The sequence below is a fragment of the Bubalus kerabau genome, chromosome 4 (assembly GCF_029407905.1).
Source record: "Bubalus kerabau isolate K-KA32 ecotype Philippines breed swamp buffalo chromosome 4, PCC_UOA_SB_1v2, whole genome shotgun sequence".
Taxonomy (NCBI): Eukaryota; Metazoa; Chordata; class Mammalia; order Artiodactyla; family Bovidae; genus Bubalus; species Bubalus kerabau.
This window is the reverse complement of record NC_073627.1, coordinates 82189050-82204973: the sequence shown is the minus strand read 5'-3', so window position 1 is coordinate 82204973 and position 15924 is coordinate 82189050. Positions and strand designations below refer to the sequence as shown.

At 44.4% G+C, this 15924-nt stretch overlaps 1 protein-coding gene across 8 annotated transcripts in view; it reads right to left on the bottom strand.

The window, feature by feature from the left end:
- The window catches only part of MOB3B (MOB kinase activator 3B), a 241459-nt gene that overhangs the window by 186953 nt on the left and 38582 nt on the right, over positions 1-15924 (bottom strand). The window contains exon 3 of one of the 8 annotated variants that reach the window (XM_055577849.1): positions 12041-12165. The exons of 6 other annotated variants lie outside the window; for them this stretch is intronic. Coding sequence is in view for 1 of the 2 variants with exons in the window: in XM_055577856.1 (XP_055433831.1) it covers positions 12260-12395 (136 nt within the window). In the remaining variant the exon portion in view is untranslated. One more of the 8 variants, XM_055577856.1, reaches the window with a different exon arrangement.

Below are 15924 nucleotides of genomic sequence, written 5' to 3'. Positions count from 1 at the left end.
AAACAAGGTTGGTGGGAGGCCCTTTAAAATCTCCAAAGGCTGGGGAATTTTCGCCCGGAGAAGTGTGCTGCTCAAGCAAACTGGTGGAAAACAACAGCCTTGTGCCAAACGCCTGTGGTGAGAGCTCGCTTTATTTTTGGTCCAAGCACGGAGGCCAAGAAGCCACATTCACTGACTTCTTTTTCATTTAAGGTTCTACATTCATCAATATGTCTTGGTGAGAAAGCCTCCATTAGAGATTTCCTCTATTTGTTCGAAGAAAAAAGAGGAAAAGCAGAAACACAGTCACCACTCCTAGGAAAACAGCAACTGCCTACCACTCAAGAGACCAAAGCAGGTGTTTAATACTATCTAAACTGCATTTTATTTTCTTTAAACTACATTTTATTCTTAAGAAGAAAAAAAAGCCAAAAGCAACTACATGAGTTTAAGCCGTTTAAATGACTCAAATTCCTTTTGGAAGAAAATGATATAGGAATCTATAAAAACTCCAATAAGCATAACCACAAACATTTCTCCCACCAATTGTCACTCAATTAAAAAAAAAAAAAAAAGCAAAACAAAAGCTTTAATATAGCTGACAATTGAAAAACAAAGTTCCATAGAAAGAAGACTGGCCCATTAAAAAAGGAAACACATTTAACAGCCACCTCGGCATATCTTAAACGCAGATTTTTACATAACTGATCAAGACAGAAACCGTTTGCAAATATTTATATTTGAAATCACAAGATGGCTGGCCCCACATCCTAGAAGTTGAGGGTGATTATGCAATGAGCTGGGCCTTATTTCCTCTCCTTTAATTTGGCCTAACCCAGCGTGGTTTCTAGAAAAAGACAAAACCTGACAGAGCAGGGCAAGGATGGCCAAGGAGCCCTAATTTATTTCCGTTTGAAAGGTCACTGCACTCAGTTTCTCATTTCTGCAGGGAGTGCAATCCACATGGCTGGGCTCACTGTCCGGATTCAAGCACATGTTTTTCTCATCTAGCAGAATCATCTTGTGAAATGTGAGCACAACCTGCACAGGCCCCTGGGTGAGAGCCGATGGGGGAGGGTCCGGGTGAGGAGGGGGGGTTGTGGGGGGACCGGTCCCACTGGCAAGTGAAGCCGCTCCAGATTGGCTCCTGCAGCACCGGGCTCACACCAGGGCCCAGACAGCAAGGAGGCCTGGCCTTGGCCCTGGAGATGCCCAGTTCAAGAAGTTTTCCAAGCTGGCATCACAAGCAGAGACGGAGCTGCTGCCCTGAGAGCTAGCATGCTAAACTGATCTACATTCAAGAAGGGCCTCGGGGCTCATGGGGGCCACGCAGGGACCTGAAAGTGGAAAGTCGGGACAGAGCACGGGGAATTCCAGTCCCTCCTCCACCCAAGGAGCTAGCCACAAACAGGAACCCCATCAATATGTTCCCTCAGCCCCATCAGGGGTCGCACAATCTCCCCAGCTCTGCAGCCCTGTCCACCTTGCTCACAGAAGGAAGGGATCTTGGTGTGTATTTTCCCTTAGGAAGGGACCTAAGCTGCAGAGACAGCCTAAGCTTTCGGCTGGGGCACCCGACCTGAGGGCAGCCATATACTTGGAACACTCTTGCTTTGTCTTTATAATAATCTAGGTTTAGGAAGTACTTATGGATAATTTTATAAAACCACCAAAAGTGTGTGGGAAGGAGATAAAGCAATTCTCATTTCCTCCAACCCTATCTAAGTAAACAAGAGGGTACTTTTAAGTAAAGATTCTTTCTAATGAAGAAATAAACCTACACCTCATCATTCCTCCACCAGAAACTCCTGAGGACAGAGGATTTAGAAGTGATTCAAGCGGTGTTTCCTAGTTCTCATCTGCCCAACCTACCCTCCCCATGAATTGCTTTTTCATCTCTCTCACCAAAGCTGGCTGCAAAAAGCTCACTCAAGCCAGCAAACAAGTAAAGGCAATAACACTTCTCAGTGGCACAACCCACATCAGCATACCCTAGATTAGTAGCCATGATGACGGAATGGCTCGTACTTGCTGGTTAGAAACTTCCTGTCATTTCTGTTGCAAGATGCACAGCTACTTCCGGTTCTGGGACATTTTGGAGGGGCGAGAACAAGGAAGACATGAGGGGAAGAGAGCCTCCTGACAAAATCTGGCAAAGGCTCTTTGAGGATTTACAACCTCTTCCTCTCAGGTAATAGCAAATAGTCCCATCAAGATGAACTTTGAAGTCTGCAGTAACACTTCTGAAAAGAAATCTTACAGTGTTATACTTGAAACTTTATTTTATTTACTTATACTTGTTTTGGCCGTTGCTGTGCAGCTTGCAGGATCTCAGGTCCCTGACCAAGAATTGAACCGGAGCCATGGCAGTGAAAGCCCAGAATTCTAACCACTAGGCCACCAGGGAACTCCCTTTCTTGAACTTGTTAAATATGCATACCTTTTCCTTTAGCTAGGGGGTTCCCTCGTGGTTCAGAGGGTAAAAAAATCTGCCTGCCAGGAGGCAGGAGACCCAGGTTTGATCCCTGGGTCAAGAAGATCCCTTGGAGAAGGGAATGGTTATGCACTTCAGTATTCTTTCCTGGAGAATCCCCATGGACAGAGGATCCTGGTGGGCTACAGTCCATGGGGTTGCAAAGAGTTGGACACAACTCAGCGACTAATGCTTTCCTTCAGCAAATCCACCTTTAATAATCTACCAAAAGACAACTATACAGGGCTATAGGGATAGGCAGACCTCTAAGATGGCCTTCAATGATCTCAGTGTCCTGCCCTCCTCCAGGGGATCTTCCTGACCCAGGGATCAAACCCATGTCTCATGCTCCTGCATTGGCAGGCAGCTTCTTTACCGCTAGTGCTACCTGGGAAGCCCTCAGGTATCCATGGCACTTGAGTAATCCTCTCTGCCTGAGTGAGGGACCTAGTGATTGACTTCTAGAGAATAGAATATAGCAAAAGGGATAGGGTGTCGTGCTTACAAATTCTTCCACTCTCTCATCTGTCCATTTTGATGAAGTCAGCTGCCGTGCTGTGAGTTCTCCCTCTGAGAGTCAATAGCCGGTGAGGAATGAAGGCCCTCGGGCCAAGAGTCCATCAGCAACTGAATCCAGCCCGTAACCGCTGAGTCAACTCAGAAGCAGATTCCTCCACCCCGTTTCCCCAGCCTGCACCTTGGTTTCAGCCTGGAGAGAGATCTTGAACTGGAGAATTCAGCTAGGCTGTGCTCTGACTCCTGACCCAGAGATACTGAGACATATTACATGTTGTTGTGTTTAAGCCACTAAGTTTTGGGATGTCTTGTTATGTGGCAAGGGATAAAGAATATCATTTTTAAGCATCATGGTTTACAATCACACCAAAAAAAAAAAAAAAAAAGGAAATAACCCAAAAGTCCATCCTGAGGGAGCTAGTTCAATCAAGAATGACACATCCAGACAAGAAATACTGGGCAGCCCTCAAAATATAATGAGGCAATATATCTGTATTGAAATGGAAAGAAGCCCACAAAAACAAAAAAGCAAGTTGCAAAACCATGTGAGACTTCTAAAACACAGCAGAGGTCTACAATAGATTTTCATTTCTGTACTCTCCAGATAAGCACCTCACACAGTGTTCCCATCTCAGAAAATAACAACTGTAGTTATCTAGTTGCTATAGGCAAACAGACAAACAAAAAAGACAGAAAAGAGAGATCATTCTTGACTCTCCTCTTTTCCTCCAACTGCTCACCTAATCCATCAGTAAATTATACAGTGTACCTTCAAATGACCACATCCCCCACTTCTCACCACCTCCACAGTGACTACTCCCAGCCAAGCCACCATCCCTGCTTTCTTGGGGAGTTACAATGGACCTAATTTGTTACTCTGCTTCCACTTCTGTTCTTCTGCAATGTATTCCCAGACCATAGCCAGAGTGATGCTTAAAGAATACAGGGACTTCCCTAGTGGGTACAGTGGTTAAGAATCTGCTTTCCTATGCACAGGACACAGGTTTGAGCCCTGGTCAAGGAACTAAGATCCCACATGCCACAGGGCACCTAAACCTGCACACTGCAACGACTGAGCCCAGGCACTCTAGAGCCCGTGTTCCACAACTAGAGAAGTCTGCATGCTGCAAATAGAAAAGCTCCTGCATGCTGCAACCAGAGAAAGCCCATGTGCCACAACAAAGACCCATAAGCGACTAGGACTCATGGATACTGTGCTCTGAAATCCATCCCTGCATGTGTGATAAAGTCATGCCCTCCATAAGCTACTCCTGGTCAGTGACTGGGCGGGGCAAGATGACCAAGACAAGCCTATTCTTGGGAGATGAAAAATTCACCTAACAGGGGCCTTTGGCTCAAGGGCTTTTCAACAACTTTGCCAAACTCTCTTAGAGCAGCGTAGAACTCCAGGATGCTTCCCCTCAGCCTTTGCCCTCCCCTCTCCTCTTCACTCAAGTCACAGTCTGACAGCTCTCCCAGGCTCCGACCAGCTCCCTCCCCGTTTCCCTTCCTAGTCAGAGCAGAGCACTCAGAAAGGCCCTGCACTTGACAGAAGGCTTTGCTGTACCTGACTTGAATATGTCATTTCTGCTAAAGGAGACCCACACCTGCACTCTGCACTGGACGCTTGTCTTGTTCACAGGCGTTGCCTTCATAAATCTCTTGTGTGGCTAGTCCTGCCTTGGTGTCTGCTCCTTGGAGGACCCAGACTGACACCCCAGGCATCAGCATGGCTCTGCATCACTTCACGTGAACCTCAGCTCAAACATCACCTCCTCACAGAGGCTTCCTTTGCTGTCCTAAATATAGCACACCCTACCAACCCAGTCTCTCTCTCTCATTAGCCTGCTTTGACTTTCCTCATAGCTCCCCCTGACATTACACTTTTATTTATTCTTTGTTTTGTCTTCCTCTTGTGAATGTAAACTGTACAAAGACCTTGTTTTGTTTAGTATTGTACCCCAGCACCAGGGGAAGAAGAGGGAGGGACATATTGAGAGAGTAGCATCGAAGCATATACATTATCTTATGTAAAACAAATAGCTAATGGGAAGTTATTATATAGCACAGGGAGGTCAACCCAGTACTCTGTGACAAGCTAGAGGGGTAGGACGGGGTAGGTAGTGGCAGGAAGGTTCAAGGGGGAGGGGACATATGGCCAATTCACGTTGTTGTACAGCATAAACCTACACAACATTGTAAAGCGATTATCCTCTAATTTAAAAAAGAAAAAAAAACGGCCCATAATAGGTAGCCAGTAAAAAGTTTATAAATAAATTAATATATTTTAAAACATCATATAAAAATCACCTAGATCTTCTTTCAGTTCCAAACATACATAAAATATAACCTAATATGATCATCGGAGAAGGCAATGGCACCCCACTCCAGTACTCTTGCCTGGAAAATCCCATGAACGGAGGAGCCTGGTGGGCTGTAGTCCATGGGGTCGCGAAGAATCGGACACGACTGAGCAACTTCACTTTCATTTTTCACTTTCATGCATTGGAGAAGGAAATGGCAACCCACTCCAGTGTTCTTGCCTGGAGAATCCCAGGGACAGGGGAGCCTGGTGGGCTGCCATATATGGGGCCGCACAGAGTCGGACACGACTGAAGCAACTTAGCAGCAGCAGCAGCAGCAAGAGCAATGTGATCATCTTGAGAATATACCTCACAGACCTATAAAATATAACTTTTTAAAAACACAGGCCACAAATGAAGAGAGAAAGCCCAAAGCAGGAGGCATGAGAGCAAATGCTGCAAAACTAGCTGAATCTGGATTCACTTGCATGGGGGCCTAGGACTGGGATGTTAATGTTCAGGTGAGGAGAGGTGATGTAGCCTAGACCCAGGCAAGGTAGGGGACTGGAACCAACATAACTACATACAGTCAAAATTCTTGAAAACCTCCCTCCGCATGAGTGTAGGACTAGACAAACTACTACCACTCCCTAGTAACTCAGAGTATATTCTATCCTAGTCTCAAGGTGAAAAAATTGTATATATCTCATGAAAAAATAAAACATCAAGCCTGTGACCTGTACAAGTGTGTGACCCAGATTTACACTGTTTAAATTGTGCAAGAATCAGGAGCTGATAAATTACCATAAAAATATAGTCAGGACCAAAATGCCCCAGAGAAATATTTTCATAGCCCAGACTCATATAAGGCTCTCTCAGAATAAACAAGTCCTGATGAATAAACCAGACAAAGAAACAAACCAGTCAGAGAGGCCACGTGCATAGGAAGTAGAAGAATTAGCACCTCAAGAACTGATGGTAATAGAATAATCTGATGGACCACAACCAAGAGTAGCCCCTTGCTCACCACAACTAGAGAAAGTTTGCCCAAAGCAATGAAGACCCAGCATAGCAAAAAATTAAAAAAAAAAAGAAAAATCTGATGGAACTATAAACTAAGTATGTTTAAAGGTATTTTTAATGTAAAAGAAGGAATAAAAACTATAATAAAAGAACAAGCCTCTATGAAAAAAGAAATGACAGCTTTGGAAAGAAAAAAAGAACTAAGTAGAAATTTTAAAATGAACAATACAGTGTTAGGTTAAATATTAGATATAGCTAAAAAGAGAATCTGTATCATGGAAGATGGAAAGAAAGTACTCATAATATAGTAAAGAAAGAAAAAAAGAAATAGAAAAATGTAAAAGAGAGGTTACAAGACATGAAGAGTGTGTTGACAAAATAAAATATACTTTTAATTGGAGTTCCAGGAGAAAGATGTAGAAGAGGACACATTAAAAAGACAATTACTGAGAATTTGACAAAATTAAAGTGCTACCTGTGATGTTTATTTCAATCATCACAAGTTCCAAGCAGGATTCAAAAGAACCACATACACCCCAGGGCCAAAGAGAAAATCCTGAAGCAATCAGATAGAAAAAAGAGGTTACCAACCAAATAATGGGAATTAGATCAGGACCAGAATTTTCATTAATGACACAGAAGCAAGAAGATAATGGAATAACATACTCAAGTGGTAAAAAAAATTAATGCGTCAAACTAATATTCTATATCTAACTAAATTATTGCTCAGAAACGTGGGTGAGGGCTTCCCTGGTGGCTCAGTGGTAAAGAATCTATCAATGCAGAAGATATGAGTTCAAACCTGATCTGAGAAGATCCCACATGCTGTGGAGCAACTAAGCCCATGTACCACAACTACTGAGCCTGTGCTCTAGAGCCCAGGAGCTGCAGCTACTGAGCCCATGCGCCCTAGAGCCCGTGTTCTACAGCCCAGGAGCTGCAACCACTGAGCCCACGCACCCTAGAGCCTGTGCTCCACAACAAGAGAAGCTACCACAATGAGCAGCCTGCCCACTGCAACTAGAGGAGCCCTCACTCTGCACAGCTGGAGAGAAGTCCACGCAGCAAAGAAGACCCAGCACACTCAAAGATACATACAATTATTTAAGAATGGGAGTAAAATATAGACATTTCTATACAAAGAAAAGAATTCCCAATTCAAGGCTCCCTGAAAGAAAATAGTAAATAACAATAATATATTTCAATTTAAAGTAAATTAAACATAGAAAAAAGTAAGATAAACAATGATGAGCAAAGACGATAATAGAGATGATAGTCAATTTGTAAATAACCATGCTGTTTAAGTTTTTTTTTTTAAGATTAATGGAGGGGAGACATTATAAATGACTTGGAACTAAAATATTGGATAGCAATAATATGGAAGTATGATTATCTTAAAGTATTTTAATGTCCTTGTGTTGTTTGGTATAATATCTATTTTGATTAATTTCTAAAGACATTTTAGGGGCTTCCCTGGTGGTCCAGTGGTTAAGAATCTGCCTTGCAATGCAGAGGACACTGGTTCTATCCCTGGTTTAGGAAGATCCCACGTACTTTAGGGCAACTAAACCTGTGCACCACAACTACTGAACCCACATGCAGCAACCACTGAAGCCCGTGAAGCCCAAAGCCCAAGCTCCGCAACAAGAGAAGCCACCACAACGAAAGGCCCACACACCGCAACCAGAGAAGCCCACACACCGCAACCAGGAGTAGCCTCCACCCTCTGCAATTAGAGAAAGCCTGCACACAGCAACGAGGACCCAGTGCAATAAACAAACTTTTTTAAAAAGTTTTTTAAAGCTAAGCGTGCACGTTATACTTCTAATTATAATTTTAAGGGAAATAAGAATGGGGATGGGAAGAAGAAATGTAATGTATACTTTCCAAAGTAAAAGCAGGGAGGAGAAGGAATAAAGAACACTCAGATGAGAGGTGAAAAGATAAATAAAATCAGAAAAAAAAAAATTACCATGGGCAGATATTCATTAAAGGAAATTTAAAGACTATAGTTCAAGTCAAGGAAGTTGACAGAGATGTAAGACATCTAAAAGGACCTAGAAGAAGGAATTGAGAGGATACAAGAAGATAAAAGATAAAAGATCCCAAACTATAAGAAAGAATGAGGAAGACAGAAAATGGTGAATATTTTCTGAAAATGATAAATCAGTACAAGCATTGACTCTACAGAAGCATAAAAGAAGTAATGCTTTATGAGATTCTAAAAGAAAAGAAATATATAGACTTAAAATATATAAAACCACTAATATACAAGCGGGGGCAGGGCAGAAAAGGGAGGATGTTGTTCAGAATAAAGATATTGATCACTTTAGAATTTGGTGAGTTAAAGTCACAATTACTAGGTTAACCACTAAAGTTTTTAAAGTATAAAAAACTGATAGTTAACCATGATCAGTTTTTTAGACTGATAAAAAACAGTATAATTTTCAGAGTGGTACAGGAAGAAAAAAGTGGAGTGAGACAACAAACTCAATCAACCCAAAAGAAGACAAGAAAAGAGAGAAAAAACTGATCTTGTGGGACAAAGAGAGAGCACCAAAGACTCAGGCAGATAGGAATTAAAATATATCAGTAATGATAACAAATATAAGTCCACTTAATTTTCCAGTTAAAATATGGTAACAAATTTAAACACCTTCTGGGGCCAGCAAAGTCATACACATGAGTAAACAGGAGATATAGGAAAGCAACAGCTCAAATGAAAGGATAACTGATCCTTCCACAGAGTAGGAGAGACAATAGAGCATAGTGGGGCCTGGGGTAAACTGGTGAGAGAATAACTATCCAAAGAAGGCAGTGCTCATGGACTTTTGCCATGGGAATACTGTCCAGGGTCCTGTGTGTCAACTTGCAAACAAAACTGGGATTTCTGAGTTTTATGAGGAATCTGAGTTTTAAACATAGGCTACCACTTTTCTAAAAAAAAAAAAAAAAAAAAAAAAATCACTGGGAAAAAAATCTATCAACTCCATGGATGGAAGAAAGGAGACAAAAATGAAACACGCAAGCAAAAAAAGGCATGATAAATAAAATGCAGAGGAAAAAAACCCCATAAAACAAAAGGAAAAAAGAGCCACCTCTGGGAGACCTTGCAGCACAAATGGAAGTGACGGCTTCTACTAAACACCCACTGGGATCCACACTCTGTAATTTCTACCCTGTTCAACCTTATCATTTGGCTGAAGAGACCTAACATTAAAGGATGGGAAAAACACTGAATAATCCAAACATAAAGTACATGGAGCACCAGTGGTCACTGAAAACTCCAAATGATGTCTGGTGCTTATTCCATCAGTTCTGCTTACACTAAGTCTCCTGTGGGGCTTACTGGGTACCTGCATTCATCTAACCTGCTAATAAAAACAGTGATGTTAAAAAACCCTTGAGCTCCTACCAAGAAGCCCACTCCTGCGACTTCCCTGGTGGTCCAGTGATTAGCACTCCACACTTCCATTATGGGGCATGGGTTCCATCCCTGATTGGGGATCTAAGATCCGGCAGGCAGCCTGGCATGGGGGTGGGGCGGGGAGAAGTCCCTTTCCAACGGACCTCAAGAAAAACTTTTCCTGGTCGAGTCAAGCCAGCCTCTCATCTCACTCTCTTTCTAGCCTTGCTGACTCCTTCCATGACAAAAAGGCCCTTTTCTGCCTGACCTTTCAAAAACTTGCAGATCTTACAAATGGAGCACACTCCATAATGCTCTCCCCTCCCAATAGTGCAATAAGCCCCTTCCCCGAATTGCAATAATCCTTTTGAATAAAGTCTCTCCTTACCAAAAAAAAAAAAAAAATGCCTGAAAGGATAGAGGGAAGAAAGCTGAGAAAAGAAGAATTAAGGATGTTCACCCTATGTGACTCTCAGTCTGTCAACTGAGCCATTTCCTGGAATGTCACTTCTTCCTCATGACCTGTGCAGTAAGGTCCCAAGTGTTCAGCATGGCTTCCACGGTGGTCAGACTTGGCTCATTGCAGCCCCTGCCTCCACACCTCTGCCCAGGCTACTGCCCCTGCCAGGATGCCCGTAGTCTCCTCTTCCACACTTGAAACCAAGCCGACCCCCAAGTGAAATATTCTCTAAAGGCTGCTTAAGGTGCCTGATGAAATCCATGTAGGAGGAATGCACTTCATGGCTATTTTAAAGCTTAGTTGGGATCCCCTGGAGGAGGGCATGGCAACCCACTCCAGTAGTCTTGCCTGGAGAATCCCATGGACAGAGGAGCCTGGTGGGCTATGGTTCACAGGGTCACAAGAGTTGGACATGACTGAAGCAACTTAGCACGCAAGCACGGGCTCTGCAAAAATATGTGTAATGAGACAAACATAATTGTGTTCATCATCATTCCAGAAGACATAAGAGTAAATGGATTGGCTTGATGGGGCTGCTCCTGGCAAGGGATGAGCCATGGTTTGGACTGGATTCTATTCCTAAAGGTTCTTGCTTGTAGACACGCCTCCTGCCAAAGCTGTCTCATCCACTGGAAAGCAGAGCTACAATGCCTATTGTAGCTAAATACTCTAAGACTTACATTTCTGTACCTAAATACTCTAAGGTTTAAAATTAACAAATGTATAAGTAAATGTTTATATAATGCTGACTTGATAACTTTCAAATCTAATATTCAAAGATGTGCTCACTCAGTCATATCCAACTGTTTACAACGCCATGGATTACAGCCCACCAGGCTCCTCTGTCCATTGAATTTTCCAGGCAAGAATACTGAAGCAGGTTGCCATTTCCTCCTCCAGGGGATCTTTGGCAGGCAGATTCTTTACCAACGAACCACCCAGGAAGCCCAATATTCAAAGATACTTTACTCTATATGGTAAATTATTAATACATTGTCTCACTTTTTAAAAACAGGTGAATGAATAACTCCTGGGAAATCAGAGCAATCATGAATTGAATGAGCTACTTATAGTCAACCTCAAAAGCAAAATTGAAATGAAATGCTTTTCATTTCTTGCAGCAGAAACTACATTTAACGTGCGGTGTGGGCACACGTTGACATGCTTGGCATGTGTGTGGGCAGAAGAGGGCCGAGGGCCTTGGAAAGTCACGAAGGCCTCATCCTGTGCACAGCAGGAGGTGGGGGGCAGGAGGGGCAGGACACAGGGCTGGTGGGACATGAAGAGGTGCTGGGGGCATGGCAGAGGGCCGGTTATGGCTGAAGTGGTCCCTGCTCTGACCGCCACCTCTCATAAAATCATTAATAAAACTAGAGGCCCAGGAAAATGCTGATTTCCACTGGATTTGTTGTAGAAATGGAACAAGGACAAGACTCAGAGTCCAAGTTGGATTTTGAATAAAAGTGAGGAGGCTGCATGATTCAGCAGCAGGGACAGAGAAGGAGAAGGGGGCCGGAGCAGGGGTGAGGGGGACAGAGGAGAAGGGGGCTGGAGCAGGGGTGAGGGGGGCAGAGGAGAAGGGGGCTGGAGCAGGGGTGAGGGGGACAGAGGAGAAGGGGGCTGGAGCAGGGGTGAGGGGGGCAGAGGAGAAGGGGGCCAGAGCAGGGGTGAGGGGCAGAGGAGAAGGGGGCCGGAGCAGGGGGCCGGAGCAGGGGTGAGGGGGGCAGAGGAGAAGGGGGCCGGAGCAGGGGTGAGGGGGACAGAGGAGAAGGGGGCTGGAGCAGGGGCCATGCTGAACTCACAGTGTCAGGAACTGGGTTTCAGGTCAAGTTTTCCCTAAGCCTTTGTGGGGCAGAAGAGCCCTCAATGACACTTGATACCTGCATTTCATGACGGATGTCCTTCTGAAAAAGGGCAACTTGTCAAGATCATCTGGTGCTAAGGACAGGCTGAAAATAGAAGTGACTGGGTGTTCTTCATATGGGCTCCGTCTCAGAGACGCAAGCTAATGAGGAGAGAAGGGGAGGGGGTGAGCCAAGTGCTGTCACAAAAGCCCTGGATCGCACAAGGTCTTCCAGGTTTCCCACGGCCCCTGCTGCCTACCAGGTGGGGGTTGAGGAGGCGATCTCCACGCTTCCAGTGAGAATGGACCAATACCAGACCCAGAATGGAACAAAACAAAAACGTGGGTGGGGCAGGAAACCATAGGAAGTGCGCGTTTCTCCCTGTGCAAATCTGATGGGTGGGAAGCAGAAAACAGAGCAAAGACCATGATTGTGAGCTTATTTTTACTTTAAATAAAAAACATAAAGAACTTGAAAACCATTAGCTGTTAGCCTCCAATTTCGAAGTCACTCTAACCCAGGAGTCCCCAACCTTTTTTGGCACCAGGGACCAGTTCCACAGAAGACAATTTTCCCATGGACCAAGAAGCGGTGGGGGGATGGTCTGGGGATGATTCAAGCACATTACATTTATCATGCACTTTATTTCTATTATTATTACATTGTGATATATAATGAAATAATTATACCACCATAATGCAGAAGCAGTGGGAGCCCTAAGCTTGTTCTCCTGAGTGCGAGTGGTAATACAAGTCATAGGGAGAGACTGTAAATACAGATGAAGCTTCGCTCACTTGCCTGCCACTCACCTCCTGCTGTGTGGTCTGGTTCCTAACAGGCCACGGACCCGTGCTGTAACCTGGGGACCCCTCCTCTAACCCATCCACATGAAAGAGCCGCCCCAAAGTCTCCCCAGGCTTCCCAGATGGCACTAGTGATAAAGAACCCGCCTGCTAATGCAGGAAACATAAGAGACGTGGGTTCAGTCCCTGAGTCAGGAAGATCCCCTGCAGGAAGGCATGGCAACCCAACCCAGTATTCTTGCCTGGAGAATCCCATGGACAGAGGAGCCTGGCAGGCTAAAGTCTATAGAGTCACAAAGAGTTGGACACAACAGTTAGAACCAGACACGGAACAACAGAGTGGCTCCAAATTGGGAAAGGAGTACGTCAAGGCTGTATATTGTCACCCTGCTTATTTAACTTCTATGCAGAGTACATCGTGAGAAACGCTGGGCTGGATGAAGCACAAGCTGGAATCAAGACTGCCAGGAGAGGGACTTCACTGGTGGTCCAGTGGTTAGAATTCTGAGCTCCCAATGCAGAGGCCCTGAGTTCAATCCCTGGTTGGGGAGCTAGATCCCACATGCTGCAACCAAGGGTTCATGTGCCACAACTAGTTCCTGGCACAGCCAAATAAATAAATATTTAAAAAAAAAAAAAAAAGACTGCCAGGAGAAATATCAATAACCTCAGATACACAGATGACACCACCCTTATGGAAGAAAGTGAAGAGGAACTAAAGACCCTTTTGATGAAAGTGAAAGAGGCGAGTGAAAAAGTTGACTTAAAACTCAACTTTCAAAAAACAAAGATCGTGGCATCTGGTCCCATCACTTCATGGCAAATAGATGGAGAAACAACGGAAATGGTGACAGGCTTTATTTTCTTGGGCTCCAAAATCACTGCAGATGGTGACTGCAGCCATGAAATTAAAAGACACTTGCTCCTTGGAAGAAAAGCTATGACCAGCCTAGACAGCATATTAAAAAGCAGAGACATTACTTTGCAGACAAAGGTCCATATAGTCAAAGCTATCGTTTTTCCAGTAGTCATGTATGGATGTGAGAGTTGGACCATAAAGAAAGCTGAGTGCTGAAGAATTGATGCTTTTGAACTATGGTGTTGGAGAAGACTCTTAAGAGTCCCTTGAACTGCAAGGAGATCAAGCCAGTCAATCCCAAAGGAAATCAGTCCTGAATATTCATTGGAAGGACTGATGCTGAAGCTGAAACTCCGATACTTTGACCACCTGATAAGAAGAACTGACTCACTGGAAGACTTGATGCTGGGAAAGATTGAAGGCAGGAGAAGGGGACAACAGAGGATGAGATGGTTGGATGGCATTGCCAACTCAATGGACATGAGTTGGTGATGGACAGGGAAGCCTTGTGTGCTGCAGTCCATGGGGCTGCAAAGAGTTGGACACGACTGAGCAACTGAACTGACGGACTGAAGCAACTTAACGTGCACGTGAAGGCTCCCCTGCAGGAATTCCAGGAGGGTTGTTCTTGCTGCATTTCAGGCCTGCCCATCTCCTGAGCCCTGTCCCTGCCCTGTGGGCTTGATGCCTGCACAAATCAACCCTTTGCCCTCTCTGAACACATCCTCTCACTCTCTCAGAACTCAGGATCCCACACACCTGGGGCTTTGTCTGCAGGCACTCACATCCAGGCATTGGGCTCACCAGGGGACCAGCCAGTAAACTACATCCACACCTTAGTGAGGGGCTAGCTTGGGACTCTGAGACATACAATGACAGGGACCATATACCTCAGTTCATGAAAACTTAACTCAGCCATTAACAATAAAAGAACCACCCTGGAAAATTGACCCTACCACTGAAAGAAATGGAAATCCCAGACCACCTGACCTGCCTCTTGAGAAACCTGTATGCAGGTCAGGAAGCAACAGTTAGGACTGGACATGGAACAACAGACTGGTTCCAAATAGAAAAAGGAGTACGTCAAGGCTGTATATTGTCATCCTGCTTATTTAACTTATATGCAGAGTACATCATAAGAAACTCTGGGCTGGAAGATGCACAAGCTGGAATCAAGATTGCTGGGAGAAATATCAATAACCTCAGATATGCAGATGACACCACCTTATGGCAGAAAGTGAAGAAGAACTAAAACGCTTCTTGACGAAAGTGAAAGAGGAGAGTGAAAAAGTTAGCTTAAAGCTCAACATTCAGAAAACGAAGATCATGGCATCTGGTCCCATCACTTCATGGCAAATAGATGGGGAAACAGTGGAAACAGTGTCAGACTTTATTTTGGGGGGCTCCAAAATCACTGCATTTGGTGATTGCAGCCATGAAATTAAAAGACGCTTACTTCTTGGAAGGAAAATTATGACCAACCTAGATAGCATATTCAAAAACAGAGACAGTACTTTGCCAACAAAGGTTCGTCTAGTCAAGGCTATGGTTTTTCCAGTAGTCATGTATGGATGTGAGAGTTGGACTGTGAAGAAAGCTGAGTGCTGAAGAATTGATGCTTTTGAACTGTGGTGTTGGAGAAGACTCTTGAGAGTCTCTTGGACTGCAAGGAGATCCAACTAGTCCATTCTAAAGGAGATCAGTCCTGGGTGTTCTTTGGAAGGAATGATGCTAAAGCTGAAACTCCAGTACTTTGGCCACCTCATGTGAAGAGTTGACTCATTGGAAAAGACTCTGATGCTGGGAGGGATTGGGGGCAGGAGGAGAAGGGGATGACAGAGGATGAGATGGCTGGATGGCATCATCGACTCGATGGACGTGAGTTTGAGTGAACTCTGGGAGTTGGTGATGGACAGGGAGGCCTGGCGTGCTGCGATTCATGGGGTCGCAAAGAGTCAGAGACGACTGAGCGAATGAACTGAACTGAACTGAACTGAACTGCTTTTGAACAGACCACTCAGCCAAGCTCCAGATCAGCATTTTCCATTGCCAGGTGGACAGTTTCTGTGGGATGTCTCATTGGCATCTGCAGGGGTTAATAGTCAGCCGCCTGTTGCTCTGGCTAAGCCATGAGAAAATCACTACGGGAAAAGAATAAAAGCAAAATATAGCAATACAGCATAACCCAAGTAAAAGTACATCGGGTTGATTAGCTGGGGTCGGCATACCCTGCTAAGCTAAGGAAAAATATAGTGTAG